Raw genomic sequence first — 23365 nt, forward strand, 5'->3', positions numbered from 1 at the left:
TCTCTCTTATATTCTGTCTTTTTCTCATTCTCTTGTAACCTTTCCACTCTCCTTGCATATACTACTTCCTCCTGTCCTTCATTTCTTCTATTTCTCCATTTCACTTGGACCATGATTTTCACCACCAAGTGGTTGTCGGAAAGTCCATTCTTTGCATCCATTACACACCTTCGCATCCTTTCATCCACACACACATATTCAGTCATTGCCTTCCGTTCATTCAGTTCATCACCTACCCTTCTCAACACTCGCCATGTATACCTATGGATCATTTTGTACCTGAAGAGGTTACCAACCTCTTCCCGGCACAAATGTCCACTAAAGCACTGCCTGTCTTAAGAGTGTGATTTAATATCAGTGTTAGAGTGAGATAGGTACGAGAATTGTTCAGAAAATATCCAGCCTAAGGCTCTAAAAAATTGAATAGATAACATGTTGAGCTCGGACATTATTCACCCACAAAGTAGGACTCTTCAGACTTGACACACGTACCCCAGCATTCTTTCCACTCCCTGAAACATTTTCAAATTCGGTTTTCAGTATCTCCTACAGGTGCTTCGTCACATTCATCATGCTATCTTCTCACGTCTCAAATCAAGAACCCTTCAGTGCAGTTTTGAGCTCTAGGAGTAACCAAAAGTCACACAGAGCCATGCCTGGCGAGTAGGAAGCCTGCTGGGCCTGTGGGATGTTGTGTTTGGCTAAAAATTCCTGAATCAGTTGAGAAGAATGAGCAGGGGTGTTGTTATGTTGCAGCTTCCAACTTCCTGCTTTCCAAAGGTCTGCTTTCTTCCTCCCAGCTGCATCACGGAGACAACGGAAAATGTCGAGGTAGTCATGCTTGTTGACAGTCTGACCCTCCGGTGCGTATTCGTGATGCAGAACATCACGGTAGTCAAAAAAAAAAAAAAAATGTTAACATGCGAGCGCATTTCACCTTGCTGTGGACCTGCCGTGCTTTTTTTGGCCACTTTCAACTCTGTTTGCTTCCACTGGGACGACAGTGCTTTGGTTTCTGGATTGTACTCGTACACCCAAGTTTCATCTCCAGTTATAACAATCTTCAGAAGGTCTGGATCACGATTTGCACACTCCAACATGTGTTGAGCAATGTTCATCCGAGAGAAGAGATCATTACGAACGCGATGATTCACCTGCAGGAGATATTGAAAACCGACTTTGAACATTGTTTCACCAAGTGGAAAGAATGCTGGGCTACGTGTGTCAAGTCAGAAGCTAACTACTTTTAGGGGGATTAGTGTCGTAGCTCAACAGGTTAGCTATTTATTTTTTTTTTTTTAGCCAAAGGTCGGATACTTTCTGAACAGACCTCGTATGTGTAACATATTCATGGCTGTTCAATGTACATACCATATACTGTGTATGAATGGGTTTATTAGAGATTAAAAGTCAAGCTATTGAGAGAGGGATGAGGACGGTAACGAGTGGTGAAGGGTGGATTATCTCAAATATGGTGTGGGCAGATGATGCTGTGTTAACTGCTGAACAAGAGATTTGAAGATTGGTGCAGACTGTGGTGAATATTTGTGAGCATAGTGATCTGAAAGCATATGTAAACGATAGCAAAGTGATGGTTGCTGAGGAAGAAGGTGACTCCCAGTGTGATGTGATGGTGTATGATGAGAGACTTGAATTGGTGACAGAGATTCAGTACAGAGGTGGTATAGTGGAGAGTGGTAAATCTGCAAAGGAAGGGAAAAGTGGAGACTCACAGGAAAATAAGATGGCAGTTGCAATGAAGATACTGATGTCATACAGGTCCAAGTATATTGCCTATGCTTGAGGAGTACATAAGGGAGTTTCAGTGCCCACAGTAACATTTGAGTGTGACATTAGTGTGAAATGAAAAGCTTAGAGTAAGTACAGTAGAAATGTAGTTTTGGGGGAATATGTGTGGAGTGTGGGTGGGATGAGAAGTATAGTGTGAGTCATGAAAGATGTGGAGTGAGGAAGTCTATGGACAGTAGAGTGTGTCTTTAGATGGTATGGTAATTTGAACAGGATGGATGTAAATACTGTAGTATCGCGAAAAGAGTATAACTGTTAAAACATGAAGGTTGGAGGAGGTATGGAAGACCAAGAAGGTGGACAGATATGGTGAAGGAATGTGTGAGAAAATGAGGCATGGAGGTTGATAAGGCTAGGAAACTGTCAAGGGATCAAACTGCTTGAAAGAATTTTGTACTAAAGTATGACGTGGCTTGGCACCTCTGTTTTTACCACGTGATGTGACAGTCATCAAACTGGTTCTAGCTGATCAATAAGGTGAAGTGCATAAGTGTGGTACGTTATGCTTGTGATGTGGAGTCAGGATTCCAGGAGTTTGAATGGTGAGTAAATAAGAATGTGGTTCATTTAACTAGGCATGTTGTTGATTAGTTCTCCTCCTGCCATTTTTTTTCTTTTTTGCCCTCTGGCCCTGTCTCACTGCATCCTTGGTTGGGAAAAAATGTTGGGATGATGATAATGAAAATGATGAAGCTCAAGAAAACTCAAAGGTAAAGCAAGAGAGGGTAACGTCCTCTCTTGCTTTACTTTTTACCAAAAAATAATTTCATGAGTAATTCTCCTTTAATGTTGAATCTATACTTATCTATAGCCCAACACTCTAATCCCACAAAGGGTGGCCGCAGACAAAACGCCTCCAAGTCGCTCTGTCACCCACCATTTGACTGCACTCCCCCCAACTCACTCCCCCCTCCCTCATATACCTCTCAACTCCATCCTTCCACCTCATCCTTGGTCTGCCCCTCCCTCTCCCTCCCTTCACTTCATCTGCATACACCCTCTTAGTCAGTCTTTCATTCTCCATTCTCACTACATGCCCAAACCACCACACTGTATTTCTCCTAATTTTCTCAACCACATCCACATCCACACCACAACATTTCTTCACTTCTTCAATCGTCAACCTGTCCCTGCATGTCACTCCACATGCCCCTCTCAAGTAACTCATTTCCACTGCTCTCACTCTTGACTTGTTCCATTTTAGCAAGGTCCATGCCTCGCTTCCATACGTCAGAATAGGGATCACAATACTATCATGCAGTGACTCCTTAACTTCCATACTCACCTCCCTATTTCTCATCACTGCTTTCAGTGAATCAACATCCTTCCTTCCCTGCGGTACCCTTTCAAGAACTCCATCTCCATAAGTTCCATCCTTACTCATCACACTACCCAGGTACTTGATGATACTCACATTCTCCCTATTTTCACCATCCAACCTCACTGTGCATTCTTTGACTTTATTCCTCTCAAATACCATAACTTTACTCTTGTTTACATTAACTTTCAGATTCCTCTTCCTACACACTCTCCCAAATTCATTCACCAAACCTTCCAACTCCCATTCATCTTCACTCAACAATACTGTATCATCAGCAAACAGCAACACCGGAATCTTCCAAATCTCACCCTCATTCATTGGAGCCACCCCCACATCCACTGACCTACCTTGCACCTCCTATGCAACCCCAACCATGTATATATTAAACAGCCATGGAGACATCACACATCCCTGTTTTAGTCCAACATTTAGATCAAAGAACTCACTCAGCTCATCATCCACTTGCGCCGTAGCCCTAGCTCTTTCGTACATACTCTTCACAGCATTCAACAATTTCCCCTCCACTCCATATATTCTTAAATACCTTTCACATACCTTGCCTATCTTTCCTGTCATAAACTTTCTCAAAGTCCAAGAAGACAGCATACACTTTCTTTCCCTTCTCTAGATACTTCTCCGCTAAACATCTTAAAACAAATATCTGATCTACACACCCTTTTCCCTTCTTAAATCCCCCTTGTTCTTTTCCAACTAGCTCCTCTGTTATATGCCTAACCCAATCAATGAGTATTGTGCCATATATTTTTCCAGTCATACTAAGAAGGCTAATACCCCTATGGTTACCACATACTTCTCTCTCCCTTTTTCCTTTGTATAAAGGAACAATTATATCTGATTTTCCAGTCCTCTGGAACCCTTCCCTCTTCCCAAGCCAGTCTACACAACTTCCATATCCACTCCACAAGCTCACCCCCATACTTCAGCATTTCACCACACACTCCATCAATTCCTGGGGCATTACCCATCTTCATCCTCTTCATTGCTTCCACTACTTCCGCCCTACTGATCTCTTCCTCCCTCCTCTCATCTCTTCTCCCAGCCGTTCCCCAACCACTTATACTCGCACTGCTCTCACTCTTTACATTTAACACATCCTCGAAGTGCTCCTTCCATCTCCTCATTTTCTCTCTCTTCCCCACCAACAGTCTATTGTTCCCATCTTTCACTTCCCTACTATTTCCATTTTCATACTGTCTTACTTTCTTTACCTTCTTCCAAAACAATTTCTTACCCTCCACTTAACTATCAGATTCCTCCCAAACTTTTCATCCACTTTCTTCTTACTCTACTTCACCAATCTCTTCACCTCCCATCTCCTCCTCACATATACCTTTCTCTTCTCTCTCATCTTCTCCCCTACCTATACTCGCTAGCCAGTCACTATATGCCTTCTTCTTTTGTTCCACAGCTCGTTTCACCTCATCATTCCACCATGCTGTCCCCTGCACACCCCTGCATCTCCTCCTTACTCCACAAACCACCTCACAAGCTGCGCCTATCTCATCCGTGATTATCTTACATACATCTTGCACCTCTTCCATCTGCTCTAACTCATAACTTCCCAATCTTTCTTCCTCTTTGCTCTTATACTCTGCCATTTTCTCACTATCTTGCAACTTCTTCACTCTTCTCACAGGAGTTGTTTCCTCCTGTCTTCCCCTTCGTCCCTTCACCAATTTTCTTTGCAGCCCTACTTTGGCCATCACTAAGTTCCATTCCTCCACCCTCTCCACACTCTTGCATCCAACACTTTTCTTCTCATTCGCTCATCCACACACATGTAATCTATCATTGCCTTTCGTTCAACAAGTTCACAGTCTCATCCTCCTCATGACTCTCCATGTATATCTGTGGATCATCTTATGCCTGGGCTATTGCCAACCCCTTACCAGCACAGACGTCCACCAAAGCACTACCATTCCAAACTTCAGTTGGCACACCCCACTGACCAACCACTGCATCCACTTTTTATTTTTATGCGAGGAAGAAGGAACCAAAGGCCATGAGCCCGCAGTAACAGTTCCCTTCATGAGAAAAACAAAATACAATAGAGAGCCAAATTCAAAATCCGATCATTTTGAGTTGCCTAGACACACTGCGTTTGAAAGACTGGAGATCATAGGCAGCAGGAAATACAGACAGAGGGAGACAATTCCAAAGTTGACCTGTTGCATAAATGAAAGACTGGGAGTAACGGTTAACTCTTGCATTAGAAGGTTGGACAGAAAAGGGATGAGAGTTTGCTGCCAGACGGGTGCTACGCACCTGTCATAGAGGTGGAGGAATGCAAGCAGACAGTTCAGAGGAGCAGTGACCATTAAAGTAGCGATAGAAAAGAGATAAAGATGCAACAGTGTGGCGAAGAGACAGAGGTTGAAGGGAGTCAGTAAGAGGAGGAGAGTTAATGAGACGAAAAGCCTTTGACTCGACCCTATTGAGAAGAGCTGTATGTGGGGAGCCTCCCCACACATGAGAGTTATACTCCACACAGGGGCGGATAAAACCCCTGTTTAGAGTCAACAATTGTGCAGGGGTAAAGAAAGAGCAGGGTCGGCTTAGCACACCCAATCTCTTGGAAGCAGATTTTACAAGAGATGTAATTTGATCTTTCCAAGATAAGTCCCAAGTAAATGAAACCCCAAGCATGTTCAAGGATGATGCAGGATTAAGCTGAATATTATTAAACATTACTGAGTATACCTGTGGAAGATTTTTTCGGGTTGATAGGTGTAAGAACTGAGTCTTAGATGCATTAAAAACAGCTATATTATTTTTACCCCAGTCAGAGATACGAGCCAAGTCAGACACTAGGTGTGCCATAGCCTCATCCCTTGTTTGTTGAAGTAACTGTTGAGATGGGCGTTGCGAGAACCGAATGGAAAGGTGAAGGGTGGAGTCATCAGCGTATGAGTGGATAGGGTTAGATGTACAGCTTAGAAGATCATTGATGAATAAAAGGAAGAGAGTTGGTGATAGGACAGAGCCCTGAGGAACACCACTGTTGATAGATCCAGGAGAAGAACGATGGCTGTCTACAACAGCGGCTATAGAACGACCAGAAAGGAGGCTAGCGATGAAGGCACAGATAGAAGGATAGAAACTGTAGGAGGGCAGTTTGGAAATTAAAGATTTATGCCAGACTCGATCGAAAGCCTTTGAGATGTCAAGTGGAATGGCAAAGCTTTCGCCAAAGTCCCGAAAGGAGGATGACCAGGAGTTTGAAAGGTAGGTGAGAAGATTGCCAGTGGAGCGTCCGTGACAAAACCCGTACTGATGATCGGAAAGAAGGTTGTGATAGGAAAGATGCCTTAAAATTTTTCTATTGAGAATTGACTCGAAAACTTTTGAAATACAGGACGTTAAAGCAATTGGACGATAGTTGGAGGGTTGGGAGTGGTCACCCTTCTTTGGGACTGGCTGAATGAGAGCAAACTTCCAGCAAGAAGGAAAGGTACAAGTTGACAGACAAAGGCAAAAGAGTTTGCCTAGGCTGGGTGTAAGCACAGAAGCACAGTTCTTGAGAACAACAGGAGGGACCCCATCAGGCCCATATGCCTTCTTAGTACTGAGGCCAGTGATGGCAGAAAATACATCAGCTGAAGAAATTTTAATGTCAGCCATGAGGAAGTCAGAGGGGGGAAGTGATGGAGGAACGGCACCTGAATCATCTAAGGTGGAATTGGAGGAGAAAGTCTGTGCGAAGAGATCTGCTTTATCAGTAGATGAATTAGCTACAGAAAGATCAGAGTAGAAAAGAGGAGGGAAGGATGATGAGGTAAAGTTGATAGAAAGATTTTTGGCAAGGTGCCAGAAGGAGCGGGAAGAATTCGAGTTGGAGAGTTGAGAGCATTTAGTATGGATGAAATTATTTTTAGTGGAGCGAAGAACAGACTTAGCACGATTCCGGGCAGAAACGTAAAGATGATGTGATTCAGGGGTGGGTTGGCTCCGGTACCTTTGGTAGGCCCTCTCCTTGTTGCGGACAGCATTAGAACAAGCGTGATTAAACCAAGGCTTTCTTGCGTTAGTCAAAGGATATGAGAAAGGAATGTATGCTTCCATGCCCGAGAGAATAACCTCCATAATGCGCAAGGCACACTCAGATGGCTCACGGCCATGGAAGCAATAATCATTCCAGGGAAAATCAAAGAAGTACTGCCTGAGGGCCTCCCAGTCCGCGGCTCCAAAATGCCACAGACGACGTTTCTTTGGAGGGTCCACAGGCCATACCGGAGTGATAGGACAGGTTAAGGTGATAAGGTTGTGATCGGAGGAGCCCAACAGAGAGAAAAGATTAACAGAGTAAGCACAAGGATTAGTTGTGAGGAAGAGGTCAAGTATGTTGAAGCTCTCTCCAAGGCGGTCAGGGATACTGTAGGGTGCTGTGCAAGCTGCTCTAGGTCATTAAGGATAGAAAAGATGTAGGCTTCTTCACCAGGTGGATCAGTGAAAGGAGAGGAGAGCCAAAGGTGGTGGTGAACATTGAAATCTCCTAGATTGGAGATTTCAGAGAAAGGAGAAATGGATAGAATGTGTTCCATCGTAGAAGTAAGATAGTCGAAGAATTTTTGATAGTCAGTAGAACTAGGGGATAAGTAAACAGCACAGATATATTTAGTCAGAGAATGACAGGAAAGCCAAAGCCAGAGTGTAAAGAATTCAGAAGAATCGAGTTCAGGAACACGAGAGCAAGATAAGTCGTTGCGTATATATACACAACAGCCACCTTTGGCTTTGAAATGAGTATAGAGAAAGTAGGAGGATACAGAAAAGGGTTTGCTGTCAGCTGCCTCAGACAGCTGAGTCTCAGTTAGAAAAAGAAGGTGAGGTTTAGAGAAGAGGTGGTGCTCAACAGAGCGAAAGTTAGAGGAAAGGCCGCGAATGTTGCAGAAATGAAGAAGAAGAGAGTCAGACAGTGGTTCCAGGCACCTCGAGTCGTCACCGGGAGAGGGGCGGATGGTGGGAGCATTTATGGTCCCCCCCCCGGGGACTCCGAGGCTTGGTGATGAGACGCCAATTTAGTTGAATTTTGAATAGAAAGTGTAGTGTGTACTGTGCATGTAGTTTGGTGTAGATAGTTAGAGAAATTTGTACTGGAGAGCATGCTGGCCTACTCTCTGTGTAACTGAGACACTGAAAAAGTTCAGCAAAGGGGGATTGTCAGGAACTAGTCCTAAGGGCTGATGAAATGGGAGCTCCAGCACTCCCTGTCATTAGCTTTCCATCCACCTCGGGAGCACTGCCCTGCTCGACTGGTGCTACAGTCTACTCCTTACATTCCCACCTTTCCATTTTTGTCTCCAATCTAAAACACTCTCTCACTCCTCTAAAACTTGTCCATACATTCTTCTACACTTGCCCAAAACTCATCTTTCACTCTTGCCACTTGGTCCTTTGTCGTCGCTTACGCACATACAGTCACCGAAGCCTGTCCACCTTCTTTCATCATCACCCATACAATCCTTGCATCCACTGTTCTATACTCTCTTATAATCTCCTTCCACTATTTGCTTATCATCAGACATACTCCCTCTCTTGCACTCTCATTCTCATTAACTCCGGCACATATTCCTAAACTGTATTCCCATTCTCTCACCCTTTCAACCCCCCCGTTTAGTTTCAGTCAATCCACATACATCCACTCTTGCATCTTCAAGCACCTGAACAGTCTCTCTTTCTCTCTTTCATTTCATCATTCACTCCTCTCACATTCCATGTCCCCACCCTTAGAATGTACTTTGTCCATTCCTTAGTCGTCAACGAATGGTCCGTCCTGGTCCGAGGCGCTTTATTCGCTTGTTTAGTTAGTTCTTTTTACGGGATGGGGCACTAACCCACCAACAACCCTTTTAGTCGCCTCATATGACAAGCAGGGATACTTGGGGAGTATTCATGAAACCCCCCCTACTTGTAGTTAAAGAGAAAGTTTCATGTTTGATGACACTGTTTGTTAACCTGTTAGTGTCAGGTGCCACAGTGGTGAAATCTGCAGTCAGGTCAGTACTGAGATTGGTGCTGGGTGTAGCAGTGGTGATGTTGTTGATGAAGGCGACGATGGAGGCGTTGACAGGATGGAGGAGGTTCTCAGGACAGCTGTCAACAGAAAGGGGGAGGTGGGTGGGGTGTCCTCCCCCACGCAGGAACTTGCCCACCACCACCCAAATGTTGTAACAGAAGGCCACCAGGAATCCTAACACTGCACCCTGAAGATTGTGGTATGGTCATATGAATCACTGTGGTTTTATGTGGACATCAGTTGATATAAAATACTACTTGCATGTGTTATAATATTGCCCTCCATATTCCCAGCAGACCTGATATTAAAAAGGAAGAGGATCAACTGAGATAACAGTCCCATATCCTCTATTCTTACTCTCGGCAGTTTTGCAGCAATCCCCTGATCTAGGTCCTGCACTAATAATAAGCTAGTTCGTGTGGCCTTTTGATGTGAGGTGTGAATATGGTGAATGTGTTAAGGAATTCATGGTATGTTGTGTTGGCACTGCGTGAGGCAAGGATGAACGGGCATGAAGTGGAGGAGTGAGAAGGTGTGAACACGTGAGTGGATGGCGTACAGAAGGAGTTGCTCTGTTGATGAATGATGTATAGCAGAAGTATGAAAGATCATAAATTTGTCAGCATGAGGTTTATATATGTCAAGTTCCAATCTGGGAGAAAAATGTGATAATAAAAGACACATTTGGTGATGGGAAAGAGTAACCTTGACGCTGGTGGTATGGGCATAAGAGCAGTAGAGAGGACTGAACTTATGTTGTAGCTAATTATAATGATACAAATAATTGCATTATTGTAAAGTACAAAAGTTTTGCTGGGGGAAAATATGAAATCCACAAGAATTACACACCAGTGTAATGAAATAATTGACATCCATTGATAATGAGTGTGATTATGAAGAAATGTATGAGAAATGAGAGGAACAGTAAGTTATAAAACCTGTGACATCTTTGTTTCAGGATGTACAGTGATTATGAAATACTATTTTATGTATGAGTGAAAGAATGAGCAATAATTGTTTTTATGTCATGATTTATATTAAGTAATCTGTGCTGCTTCCGTCATAATAATACAACGATTGTACAGTTCTGGTGGCCTCTCCTGGCTAGCCCTTTGCATGCAGTACAGTATGCTTCACTAATCAAAGAACTTTCCAGCCAACGTAGCAGCCATCTTTATACAACTTACCTCTCACACACCACTCACAAGAATGTAATGATTTGCATTTACTTATTCTGCGTGATGTGTTTGACCATTAGGGAAGAGTAAACTTTAGTTTTGAAAGAGCTGATACCCCCTACTCTCCCAAAACCCTGTGTGGGAGGTAATGCCTACAAGATATAGTAAATCCCTGTAGTTGTAGGTTACATGTATAAATTTTTGACTATTAATAATATCCTCCTCATGGAGCAACGTAGGATTGGATGATGAAATGAAATAACAATACTTTTATGTGGAGAGCGTAAACCTGTGCCCACCTTTGTGTTGACCCAGGGTGTGCACATGCCAGCCAGGAAGACCCCTAGGATTGGTCCCCTGGCAGCTCCTGACATGCTGGCGAAGACGTGGAAGATGTTGCCCACGTTGCCTGCCAGCACACCCACACAGATGCCTGACAGGCCCATCACCACAGCTGCCACCAACATGCAGCATCAATACACAGTGTCACAAAACAGTGTCTACCAGAATGTAAGGAAAGTGTTTTGCAATACTCTATGCTGATGATACAGTCTGGTTCCATTGTATAAAATTATAAATGCCATGGACAACATGCAGTGCTGAGTGTGTATTGACAACACAGGGAATGATTTTTAAAAGAGTTTATGGCCCCCTCAAAACTGCAGAATTATTGCTGATAACATGAGAAGAAAGCATTACATATGAGCTTGAGGACTCTCGTGGCTGAGGCATCTGACATCTTGCTGAAGTATGGTATATCCTTCAGAAAGTCCTCCCACAGCAGGCAAGCCATAGAGTTACAGCAGCTGGACAGCGTACTGTGTGGAAAGTGGGACATTGTTTGATAATTATGAATGTGTTGTTTCAAAGGGAAATTATCCCTCGAGCTAGACCTTACTAGATCATATAGCCCTGCTAGGTGACAGAAGGGCACTACCCCTCCCGGCATGGCAGCTACCTGGCATGGCTCGAACTCACGACCCACCAGTCCCAAGTCCGACACTCTACCACTGTGTCACCCTGACCTCATGTGTTGTTTGATAAATACATAGATGGTAACTTTATCAAGAAATTTATAATCTATGATTGTTTTACTTGCATGATTAATGTACGTAAAAGCTAAAGTATGAAATGGGGCAAGTAGTCACTTGAAGTGGAAGGCTAATGTGTGCTCTGAAAGATGTGATATGGAGAAGAAAATTGAACAAAATGGCTGCAAGACAACTTCAAAAAGGAATATATACTAGGCTCAGCATTGTCATGTGGATGGAAGAAACTGGCGATAGTATTTAAAAAAAAAAAATAAGGAAAGTGATCCATTGAGAAATGTGGAATAATATATCCTTGCATCATTAGGATAAGAACTGATGTAGTTGAAAATAGAAGCACAATGGAGTTGTTTCCTCCAAGTACTGTAGACTGCCTCCGGTGTGACAACATGGAACACTTATATTTTTGTGAGGGAAGTACATGTACAGGAGATGATGGAAGAATGAGATATTGTACAGCAGTTCAAACAGATGTACAAGACATCAAGATGTGGAGACTGATGAAGCAAAGAATTAGCAAATGATTACACTGTATTGAAGATTCTTGCACAGAGTTATGTATGATTCAGTTATGGCATTATCTCTCATATTGTTGTGTATGTACTTACTGAGATGAGTTATCTCAAAGAAAAAGACCTGTTCTATACCAGCTTCAACTCAGGTGTGGAACAGTGCCCCTTGTGGGATACACTTTTAGCCTTTAGCAACTTCAGTGCAGTCACTGGCACTGACAGGGAAGGCTTTGAGGATTGTGCATAAGTAGGTCCCCATGGCTTTAGAACCAGGAATTCCAATAGTTCTAACTTTATGTATTTTGAAAATACAATATGTTGAAAATTTCTGCATCCAGATTCCAGAAGCCTTATCTTCACTGCTGGACTTTTTATTTCATTGTTGAAGGGGTTGCTAAGGAGACTGACCACCTTGTTGTAAGAACCCTGGAGCATCCTGTAGAACTGCTTGGTTTTCAGGAAAACAGAGTCCTTTTCTGCAGTTCACAGACTTGATGTTGCTGCTTTAAGGCTACAGATGAAATATGGGAAAATCTCGGGATGTCATGTATAACTATTCAGTTTTGAGTATGGAATGCACTGAGGAGTATGCAGTGGCAGTCAGGAGTCAGTTTGGTGTGGTCAGTGTTGTTGATGACCCTTTTGAGTGGTAGGGTACTCATAAGTGTGTTACTGTGGGAGAAGCTGATGAATGTGTTGTTGAATGCCCAAGATCAAGTAGGGGATTTGTCTCACCAGGGACGCTAGCAACAGGTGATGGGTTATGCTTCTAAACTGGCTAGGGACTGAGGGCAACAAAGATTTCTGGCTTGTCGGTCAAAAGTTTTACCAAGAACGGACAAAGAGAGGTATTTCAGGGAAATTCCTGAGGAGTTAGAGGGTGGCATTCAAGTACAATAAAAGTCCTGTAATCCGAGTGCCAGGGGACCGAGGGTCTTTCGGACTACTGTTTTTTTTTTTTTTTTTTTTTTTTGGACTACTGGAGGGACTTCTGAAAACATTCCCTACTTCACGGAAAGAAGCCAATATCCACCCAATTCCAAAGAAAGGAAGTTCCTCTGACCCCTCTGATTACAGACCAATAGCTGTCACATCTTCTGTTGATAAGGTTTTTCTATCTATCTATCTATCTATTACCAGACGCCTCAATCCCGTTTGGGGTGGCCACAAACAAATCGCCTCCAAGTCGCCCTGTCCCCCGCCATTTCACTCCCCTGCTCCCAACTCACACCCCCCTCTCTCATATACCTCTCCACCCCATCTCTCCATCTCATCCTCGGCCTCCCCCTCCCTCTTTCCCGCTCCACCTCACTCACATACACTCTCTTCGTCAGTCTTTCACCCTCCATCCTCTCCACATGGCCAAACCACCTCAGTGTGTTCCTCATAACGCTTCCTATCACATCCACATCAACACCACAACGCTCCTTTATATCCTCATTCGTCAGCCTGTCTCTCCATGTGACTCCACAGGCTCCTCTTAAATAACTCATTTCCACGGCTCTCACTCTTGACTTGTGTCCTTCCAACAACGTCCAAGCTTCACTTCCGTACGTTAGAGTTGGTATCACAATACTGTCATGTAGTAACTTTTTCACTTCCATGCTCACTTCCCTGTTTCTTATCACTGCTTTCAAAGAACCAGCAACCTTTCTTCCCTGCTGTACCCTTTCAAGCACTTCACCCTCCAAACCTCCATCCTTACTCATCACACTACCCAAGTACTTAAACGTACTCACATTTTCCAATTCCTCACCATCCAACCTCGCTGTACATTCACTGACTTCACCTCTCTCAAAGACCATCACTTTACTCTTCCCTACATTCACCTTTAGATTCCGTTTCCTACACACTCTCTCAAACTCATCCACCAAGCCTTGCAGCTCTCCTTCGTCTTCACTCAACAACACGGTATCATCTGCAAACAACAGTACAGGGAGTTTCCAAACACTATCCTCTCTCACCAGGGCCACTCCAACATCCACTACCCTACCTTGTACCTCTTTTATTACCCCATCCATGTACAGATTGAACAACCATGGAGACATCACACATCCCTGTTTCAACCCAACTTTCAAAGAGAAAAATTCACTTAGTTCACCATCCACACGCACTGCAGCCTTCGCACCATCGTACATACTCTTCACAGCATTCAACAACTTCCCATCTATTCCATATATTCTTAACACTTTCCACAATCCTAGTCTATCCACCCTGTCATATGCTTTCTCCAAATCCATGAAAGCCGCATACAACTTCTTTCCCTTCTCTAGAAACTTTTCCACTAAAGATCTAAGAATGAATATCTGATCTACACAACCTCTTCCCTTCCTAAAGCCTCCCTGTTCTTCTCCAACTAATTTCTCTGTTCTTTCTCTAACTCTGTCAATAAGTATCCTACCATACACTTTTCCTATTATACTAAGAAGACAAATGCCCCTATGATTACCACACACTTCTTTTTCCCCTTTCCCTTTGTACAAGGGAATAATAATACCTGACTTCCAATCCTCCGGGACTCTACCTTCCTCCCAGGCCAATCTGCACATCTTCCACATCCATTCTACTACTATCTCTCCCCCATGCTTCAACATTTCACCACACACTCCATCAATTCCTGGGGCTTTCCCCGATTTAACTTTCTTCATTGCTTCCACAACTTCTATCCTACTGATTTCTTCCTGTCTTCTCACCTCCCTCCTTCTCCCAGCCATTCCCCAGCCACTTATACTTGCATTACTTCCATCCTCCACGTTCAACAATTCCTTAAAGTGTTCTCTCCATCTGCTCACTTTTTCTCCCTTCTCCACTAGTAATCTACCATTTTTATCTTTCACTCCCCTGCTAACTTCACTTCCACCCTGTCTTACTCTTTTCACCTCTTTCTAGAACATTTTCTTACAGTCCCTCCACTTTACACTCAAATTCCTTCCAAATTCCTCATCCACTCTCTTCTTACTCTCTCTTACTAATCTTTTCACCTCTCTCTTTCTTTCTACATATAAATTGAAACTAATTAATAAGCACATAGTTAAACATCTTGAATCCGACAAGTTAATTAGTGATAGACAATATGGTTTTCGCCACGAGAGATCCACCATTGACATACCCATTCTCCTGACTCATACCATCCATCAATCAGTTGATCTACATGGAGTTACTCATGCAGTAGCCCTGGATATTTCTAAAGCTTTCAACAGAGTGTGGCACCGTTCCCTGTTGTCCAAACTCCCTTGCTATGGACTAAACTCTTTGTTCTTTTGATTTCCTCATATCTCAGCAACAGAAAAATAAGAGCAAAAGTAGATGCTGCATATTCCAGTTTCCACTCAATTAACGCCGGCGTGACGCAGGGATCAGTTCTGGCACCAACCCTGTTCCTTGTTCATATTAATAATCTCTTATCTGTCACCCACAGTCCCATCCATTCATACGCAGATGACTCAACACTTCATATTTCATTCACACTCAGACATCCATTTACAAAGTCTGATATCTCTAACTCTCAACTCAGTACAGCCATCGCTTTAAATCAAGACTTATCCACGATCAGTGAATGGGGACAAATTAACCTTGTCTCATTTAATGCTAGTAAATTAAATATATACAATTTACTATTAGACAGGTATTGCCAGAATCGTATATTACCTTCAATGCTACAAATATTCCCATTTCCAAAAGTATTGAAATTTTCGGTGTCTCGCTTAACAATGCCCTCAGCTGGACCTCTCATGTCAGATCACTTTCTAAAACCACCTCAAAGAAACTTGGATTATTGTACAGAGTCCGTAACTTCTTCACGAACGAGTAATTGGTTATGATTTATAAGAGTCATATGCGCTCTCAGCTTGAATACTGCTCACCCTTGTGGAGTGGATGAGGAGAGGTTGCATTAAAACAAGTAGACAAAATTCAGAACAAAGCTGCTAGATTTATTAATAACCCTGCTATTACTAATAAACTACCTCCCCTACAAGTAAGAAGGAATGTTGCCTGCCTTGCTTTATTTTACAGATATTTTTATGGCAAATGCTCAGACGAAGTTGCGTCCATTGTGCCACCTCTCCATGCCTTCCATCGTGCTACACGTGCAGCTGGCAGCACTTATGACTGGACTGTCACTCAGCCATACTGCAGAACTTCTGCCTATCAGAATTCTTTCATTCCCAGAACTGCATCTCTCTGGAACTCGCTTTCCCAGAGTTGTTTCCCTCCAAACTTCAGCCTACTGCTGTTCAAGTATAACTGTTACAGATATTTAATGAACAGAAGATACCATTAATCTGGTGCATGGATTTTTTTTTTTTTTTTTTTATTCATTTGTTTTTCCTTCCTCTATTCTGTTTTTTAAATATATATATATATATATATATATATATATATATATATATATATATATATATATATATATATATATATATATATATATATATATATATATATATATACAGGATCATTAAACAAACAATTAAAATGATATGGGTTATTGTTTTACTCACCGCAAATGCAAAGAATTGTAGATGAATAGTTGGAGGCAGGTACATCCAAGTAGAAGAGCAAGTCCGAGCCAGATAAATCTTTAGATAATGCCCAGAAATATTTGAGAAAGCCTAGAAAATTAAACAAAAAATTTCCTTGCAATATTCAGAGTATTGGGATGTTTGGATTATTGGTGGTCGGATTGAAGGACCTTTACTGTAAATGACATTCGACCTGCTATCAAGCCCTGAGGAAACTCTGCTCCAGACCTGCCTCTCAGGTTAACTCTGCTGAGATAGTAGATAGATGGCTTGTGTCTAGAGTGAGTGACTAGAGGGCTCATTAGCCTGAATACTTAAAGTAGTTGTGTATAGCAGAACCCAGCATGGAGCTTCCATCGGCTGATGTTCAGTCGCTTGCTGCCATCCCACCAGTCTACAATGCCATGTCTTCCTTAGATGAATACAGGAAGGCAGTGACAAGGCTGAAAAGTGGTAGAGCGACTGGTCTTTGTGGCATCCGGCCAAACTGATCAAAGCTGGGGAAGAAGCCATATATGGGGATTACTTGCAGTAGCAGAAGCTGTTCGATGTACTGGTATAATTCCTCCTGACTGGACAAGGTGTTTGGTTAGCCTTGTTTGGCAAGGGAAAGGAGATCAGTGTGACTGCAGTAACTACCACGGTGTTACAGTGTTCAGTGCTCCAGGCAAGGTCTTGCTCATATGCTGTTGATGGATATCCAGGACCATTAGTTCAAGATTCAGAGGCCTCGGCAATCTTTACCCAAGAAGTCTACACTTGACTGTATTCTAACCATTGTGAGTTTCAGTAAGGGCTGCTGGCAGCCTGCATCAGTCTTAAGAAGGCGCTTCACTCAGCAAATGAGGCAGCAGTAGGGTGACTCCTGTTCCCCTGGCACCCCCACAGTGATTATCCAGTTGATAACTGGCTTGTATTTAACACTGTGTGTGTGTGTGTGTGTGTGTGTGTGTGTGTGTGTGTGTGTGTGTGTGTGTGTGTGTGTGTGTGTGTGTGTGTGTGTGTGTGTGTGTGTGTGTGTGTGTGTGTGTGTGTGTGTGTGTGTGTGTGTGTGTGCGCGCGCGCGTGTGTTCTACTGCGTGCCCATTGAGTTTATTTTTTTTCATTTTCCAGTGTGAGAATAATGATGAAAAGTGTGAGGGTCATGACGAAAGATGTGATAGTGATGATCAGGTTCGAATCCAAGAATATTATAAGGTGTTGTCCATACACAGTCCCAAAGTGATGAGCAATTGGCAGTTGGTATCATTTGCTCTTTTATTATATTTTCAGACTTTTGACCCGATGATGAAGTGCTGTGAATATGGATGTGCGTTTATGTACCTGTATTGTTCGTAACTTTCGTGCTTGCATGCTCCGGCCTTGGTCACCTAATGGTGTCACACAACGCTGCTTGATCTCTGGTAGCTCCCTATTTAATCCTTTATCCTTGAGACCACACTCTGTAACCTTATCCCAGGTCTTTTTCGGTCTGCCTCTCACAACCCAACTCCCAACGTGAAGAGGTTGTATCACAGTTCTATCGTTCATTCATTTTTGAAGGATCTAACACGTTTGCATGACTCGGCCTTGGTCATCTACTGGCGGCTGTCCATGCTGCTCAATCCCTGGCAGCTTCCCTATTCAGTCCCTTATCCCTGAGGTCACACTCAGTGACCTCGTCCCAGGTCTTTTTCGGTCTACCTCTCGCAACCCTACCCCCAGCATTAACACTTCTCACTTTCTGCAACCAATTATCATCCCCCATCCTCTACACATACCCAAACCATCTCAATCTACTGCTCTTCATCACAGCACCAATACACTCCAGTCCCATCCTATCCCTCAACTCTTCCACTGTAAACCTAGTCCCCCACCCCAGGTCTCACACTCAAGGATGCACTGCACATCCACCTAATCATTGTCATTTCTATACGTTTGAGCCTGTGACTATCCTCTTCCTTTACTGCTCAAGTCCCACTACCATACAGCATTTGAGCCTGCGACTATCCTCTTTCTTTACTGCTCAAGTCCCACTACCATACAGCATTGCACTCCAAACACATGCTGCATACAAAGATCCCTTAGCATGGAGGAAGAACCTTCTCAATGTCAGGAGAGGCAACAGCTTCCAGAACTTCTTCCAACCACTCCCCACTCTAGCCACAGAGCTAGCTCCTGCCCCACCTCCAGCACATAACATGTCTCCCAAATAACAAAACTCTTCCACACACTCAAGAGACTCACCAACAAGCTCAATCCTTTCATGCCTGACAATTTCCACCTGCTCTCCCCGCCACACCACGCACATAATATTAGCATTATCTCGCCGTCTACCTCTAATACCACTATATCTCTCATGCACCCACTTATCACAGACACAGCACGAGGTGGAATTACTTCCCACGCCCTTGTGGCAAATCGCACATGGCCACTTTCCCTCGTCTTTGACAGTACCGCCCCCAACCCCAGATATCATCACTTTTGTTTTATCTGCATTTGCTCTTAAGCCCCTGTGCCCTATACCATCTCTCCACTTCGTAAATCTTTCCTTCCCCCCCCCCCTTTTATTCTCTGCAATCATCACCAAATCATCAGCATACAACATCTCCCACGAGAGTCCATTTCTGAAGTCACGTGAGAGGGCTTCAAGTACCATGATAAACAACAAGAGGCTCAAGACTGACCCCCTAATGCACACCAACATTCATGGAAAACTCATCACACAAATCTCCATTCACTCATACCTGGGTGTGAGCACCCTCATACATGGCCATAACCACCCTAACCAGCCACTCCTCCATCCCAAGCTTTCTCAATGTCCACTTCACCACCTCTCTAGGGACTCTGTCAAAGGCCTTCTCCAAAGCAAACAGAAACAAAGTACAGTTCCCGTTTCTTACCTATATATTTTCCTGAAGCTGTCGAACAATAAATATGGCATCAGTGGTCCCTTTGCATGACATAAAGCCAAACTGCCTCTCATCAATATTCACTCTTTCTCTAATCATACCTTCTAGAACTCTCTCCATTACCTTCATTATTTGGTGTAAAAGCTTTATGCCTCCATTATTTCCTTTTTCCAGGGCATCACCCTTCCCCTTGTACACATTTCTATGGAGGAATAAAAATAATAAGAAGGGAAAGACCCAATTTGTATGTGTATATTGCAGAGTGACGCAAATAATGCTTCACTAAACTCATGTGGCAGTATCTTATGTGTTGTGGGGATGCCTCAGTCTGCTAGTATGGGCGCAGATGATGGAATATGAGTATGAAATACATACGCGATTCAGGGTAGATACTGGTAATACTAAGTGATGATATAGGATGTAAGAGTGATGATAAAGGATGTGAGAGTGACGATAATGGATGTGTGAGTGATGATAAAAGATGTGAGAGTGATGATAAAAGATGTGTAAGTGATGATGGATGTGAGTGATGACAAAGGATGTGTGAGTGATGATACAAGATGTGAGAGTGATGATAAAGGATGTGGATGAAAGTGATAATAAAGGATAGTGTTAATGGATGTGAGTAATGATAAAGGAAGTGGATGAAAGTCATGATAAAAGATAATGATGATGGATGTGAGTGATGATAAAGGATATGAGAGTGATGTTAAAGGATGTGAAAGTGATGATGGATGTGAGAGTGATGGTACAGGATGAGAGTGATGATAAATGATAGTGATGATAAAAGATGTGAGTGATGATGATGGATAGTGATGATGGATGTGAGTGATGATAAAGGATGTGGGTGATGATAATGGATAGTGATGATGGATGTGAGTGATGATAAAGGATGTGGGTGATGATAATGGATAGTGATGATGGATGTGAGTGATGATAAAAGATGTGAGTGATGATAATGGATAGTGATGATTGATGTGAGTGATGATAAAGGATGTGGGTGATGATAATGGATAGTGATGATGGATGTGAGTGATGATAAAAGATGTGAGTGATGATAATGAATAGTGATGATTGATGTGAGTGATGATAAAGGATGTGGGTGATGATAATGGATAGTGATGATGGATGTGAGTAATGATAAAGGATGTGGGTGATGATAATGGCTGCAGATAAGAAAAGGAAGAACCACTACATCACCCACCTAAGGGCGCCGCCATAGACAGCTGCCACAAAGACCCCAGGAACGCCAGTGAGGTGACCCAACTTCTGCATGACCAGGTAAGGGATCACCTGGTCCGGTTTCTGTATCCTGCCTGATGCCAAGGGATCGCAGTCTCTGAAGGCAGCATAGGCAACCAGGCCGGAGAAGGAGAACAGACCCCACAGCAGCCACACACCCACGGCAAAAGAGATGACCAACCTGTGGGGAAAAACAGGTAAATTAAAGATTAAATGGTACCAGCAGATACCTTTTAACAACCACACACCCACAGCAAAAGCGATGACCAACCTGTTGTAAAAACGTAAAAATTATTAGATGTACTAACAGAGAAGTACAACATACCCCACAACAGCCACACACCCACAGCAAGAGATGACCAACCTGTAGTAAAAACAAGAGGCTTACGAGGTCCATATAAATTAAGCATTGGTGAGTGTATGTCAGTGAAGTACCCTGCAGTGAGCTGAAGGACTGATCTTCTGAGCACTACAAATGATAGTTCGTGTTTAGTGTTGGGACGATACGTGGATTAAGCAGTGTTGTGCTGGGGCAGTATTTGTACAGTTTATGTGAATTCTGTGTTTTCAGCCCTTACCTTGAGGATTTTTATATGCATATGAAGTCTGCTATGAATTTTAACATAAATTAATCTGAATACTTAAATATGCAATGTGTCCACACTCAATCCTCAATATGCAACTCCATGAGAATGTAGTGGGGTTACGCAGTTTTGTTGTGCCTATCTTCTCCACGGATATCCACACACCCTTCTTACCCTCAGCATATTCCCTTCATTCATTTGACTGTCTTGCATCCACTCTCGTCTCCCCTTTTCCCCCACTGCCCATTCAACATAGGCATCCGACAAACTGAACCTTTCTTACTCCTTGCTACCCTTGCATTCCTAACCACACACTCCCTCAATCAACTCCACACGTTTTCCAGATCCATTTGTTCCTAATTCATTGACTCTAACTCATCTTTTCCCTCAGTACTCGCCTCACTGCTTTCACTTTAAACTTCGCTACTTGTCAATCCCGTTGTCCTCTTCCTCTCTATCCACCACGTTCCTCGCAGCGTTATCTTTTATACCATAGTCTTATACTCAATGAACTTCCACCATCACCTCTAACTGCTTTCGTATGTATAACACTTCTAAGCATCTTTCTAAAAATATTACAACCAGTTAGTCTCCCTTCAATATAAGTAGGAAGGTAGATAGACTGATTGATAGAGAGATGTAAACAAGGCCATCTAACCTTCGTGCCATAGCGAGGTTACCGATGGAAGCAAATCTCTGGTAGCTGGGCTGGTTGATGCCAATGGCGTCCATGGTGAGGAAGAAGCCAAGCACGGCGGTCGACCAGAAGGTGTGGCGCACAAAAGGACTTGTGTTCATGCTAGGGCAGAGACAGGAGGCTGTAGTGTGGCCTGTTACTGTGTGGTCATATATATTTTTTTCTCATGATTTCAGTGTCATTGAAGTTTATAAAGCCAACTCTAATGTAAACTCTTACCTGTATGACTTTATGGTTATTTTTTCTTTTATAATTTCAATCACGCTGAATTTTATGAAGTTGACTCGAATAAATGGGTTTTATTATATATGTGTGCAAAATGATAGTAGATTGTTTTTACTGAAATTAAACACACACCATATTGTATCCTCTCAACACAGACACACACACACACACACACACACACACAGACACACACACACACACACACACACACACACACACACACACACACACACACACACACACACAGTTTTGTGCTTCACGGTTAAAATACAAACATTTCCCCAATCACAAGAATCAAACAGTACTCCCATTGCAGATGCTGGCGCTTTCCGTCATTTGGAATTTGTGCCGAAGTAATGGTGACTCACTTGAAGAACTCTATCCTGGAGCCCTGGTCAGCTATGGTCCAGACACTGACAAGACCAATTTCCTGGCAGCAGATGATGACCACGACCAGCACCCCGCCGAACATGACCAGCGTTTGCATCACATCAGTATACACCACGGCCCTCACACCACCCTGCAACCACACAGCCCTGTCGGTTAACCCCTTAACAGCGGGGCGTCACTTTCGTGATGCTCGGGAGCAAGGGATCATACCGCAGGGTGTCACTTTTGTGATTCTGTGTTATTTTGAATTCTCCCAGGCTTACAAGTGGTGGCTTGTATCATCTATCAGTACTGCCAATGTCCAACAGTAGTCAGCACTCCAAATCTCATCTGTACACTCATCCATTGTTGACAATTTAGCCATTTTTCCCTGTTCCTGACTCCCCTCCCTACCTCCCCTCCATTACCCTGTCCTCTCGCCTGCCTGGCCTGCGCTAAAGCAAATCTCCCCCTGAATTATCCACTGATTTCATCCATTGAAATAAGCCCCATGCCCTATTCTTATACAAAATAATATATACCAAAAAGAAATAAGGTAAGTGATGGTGCTATACACCTGGATTTGGCTAATTATCACCTGACAACACCTCACGTGCACTCGTTCGCTAATTTCCCACAGAAATTTCCCTTTTGAAATATGCCGTATAATCTATTCTCGTAATAAAAATATATGTAAGAAAGGAAGGGAGAAGCCTAAGTGACATTTACATTCACCTGGAACTACCTATTTTTTTATGTATTGTCGAGATTTCCTACCAATCATTTTGATCATGTACTTGTACTGTCCACCAATAGTCAGCACTCCTAATCTCATCTGTACTCCCATCCAGTGTTGACAATTTAGCCATTTTCCCCCGTTCTTGACACCCCTCCCTACCTCCCCTCCAGTACCCTCTCACCCCTCCCTACC

The 23365-nt window shown here is 43.1% G+C and overlaps 1 protein-coding gene across 1 annotated transcript in view; it reads right to left on the minus strand.

Moving 5' to 3' along the window:
* Positions 1 to 594: 594 nt before the first annotated feature.
* LOC145399298 (sodium-coupled monocarboxylate transporter 1-like) overlaps positions 595 to 23365 on the minus strand; it is a 37915-nt gene continuing 15144 nt past the window's right edge. The window contains exons 4-12 of the mRNA XM_080271966.1: positions 22434 to 22585; positions 21802 to 21942; positions 20522 to 20740; positions 11045 to 11163; positions 10645 to 10799; positions 9107 to 9354; positions 1580 to 1703; positions 938 to 1154; positions 595 to 800 (exon numbers count right to left, since the gene is read on the minus strand). Coding sequence (XP_080128092.1) covers positions 595 to 800; positions 938 to 1154; positions 1580 to 1703; positions 9107 to 9354; positions 10645 to 10799; positions 11045 to 11163; positions 20522 to 20740; positions 21802 to 21942; positions 22434 to 22585 — 1581 coding nt within the window. The remainder of the gene's footprint in view (positions 801 to 937; positions 1155 to 1579; positions 1704 to 9106; positions 9355 to 10644; positions 10800 to 11044; positions 11164 to 20521; positions 20741 to 21801; positions 21943 to 22433; positions 22586 to 23365) is intronic.

Source organism: Coenobita brevimanus, chromosome 48 (genome assembly GCF_032717465.1).
Source record: "Coenobita brevimanus isolate Jiangsu-jjx chromosome 48, ASM3271746v2, whole genome shotgun sequence".
NCBI lineage: Eukaryota > Metazoa > Arthropoda > Malacostraca > Decapoda > Coenobitidae > Coenobita > Coenobita brevimanus.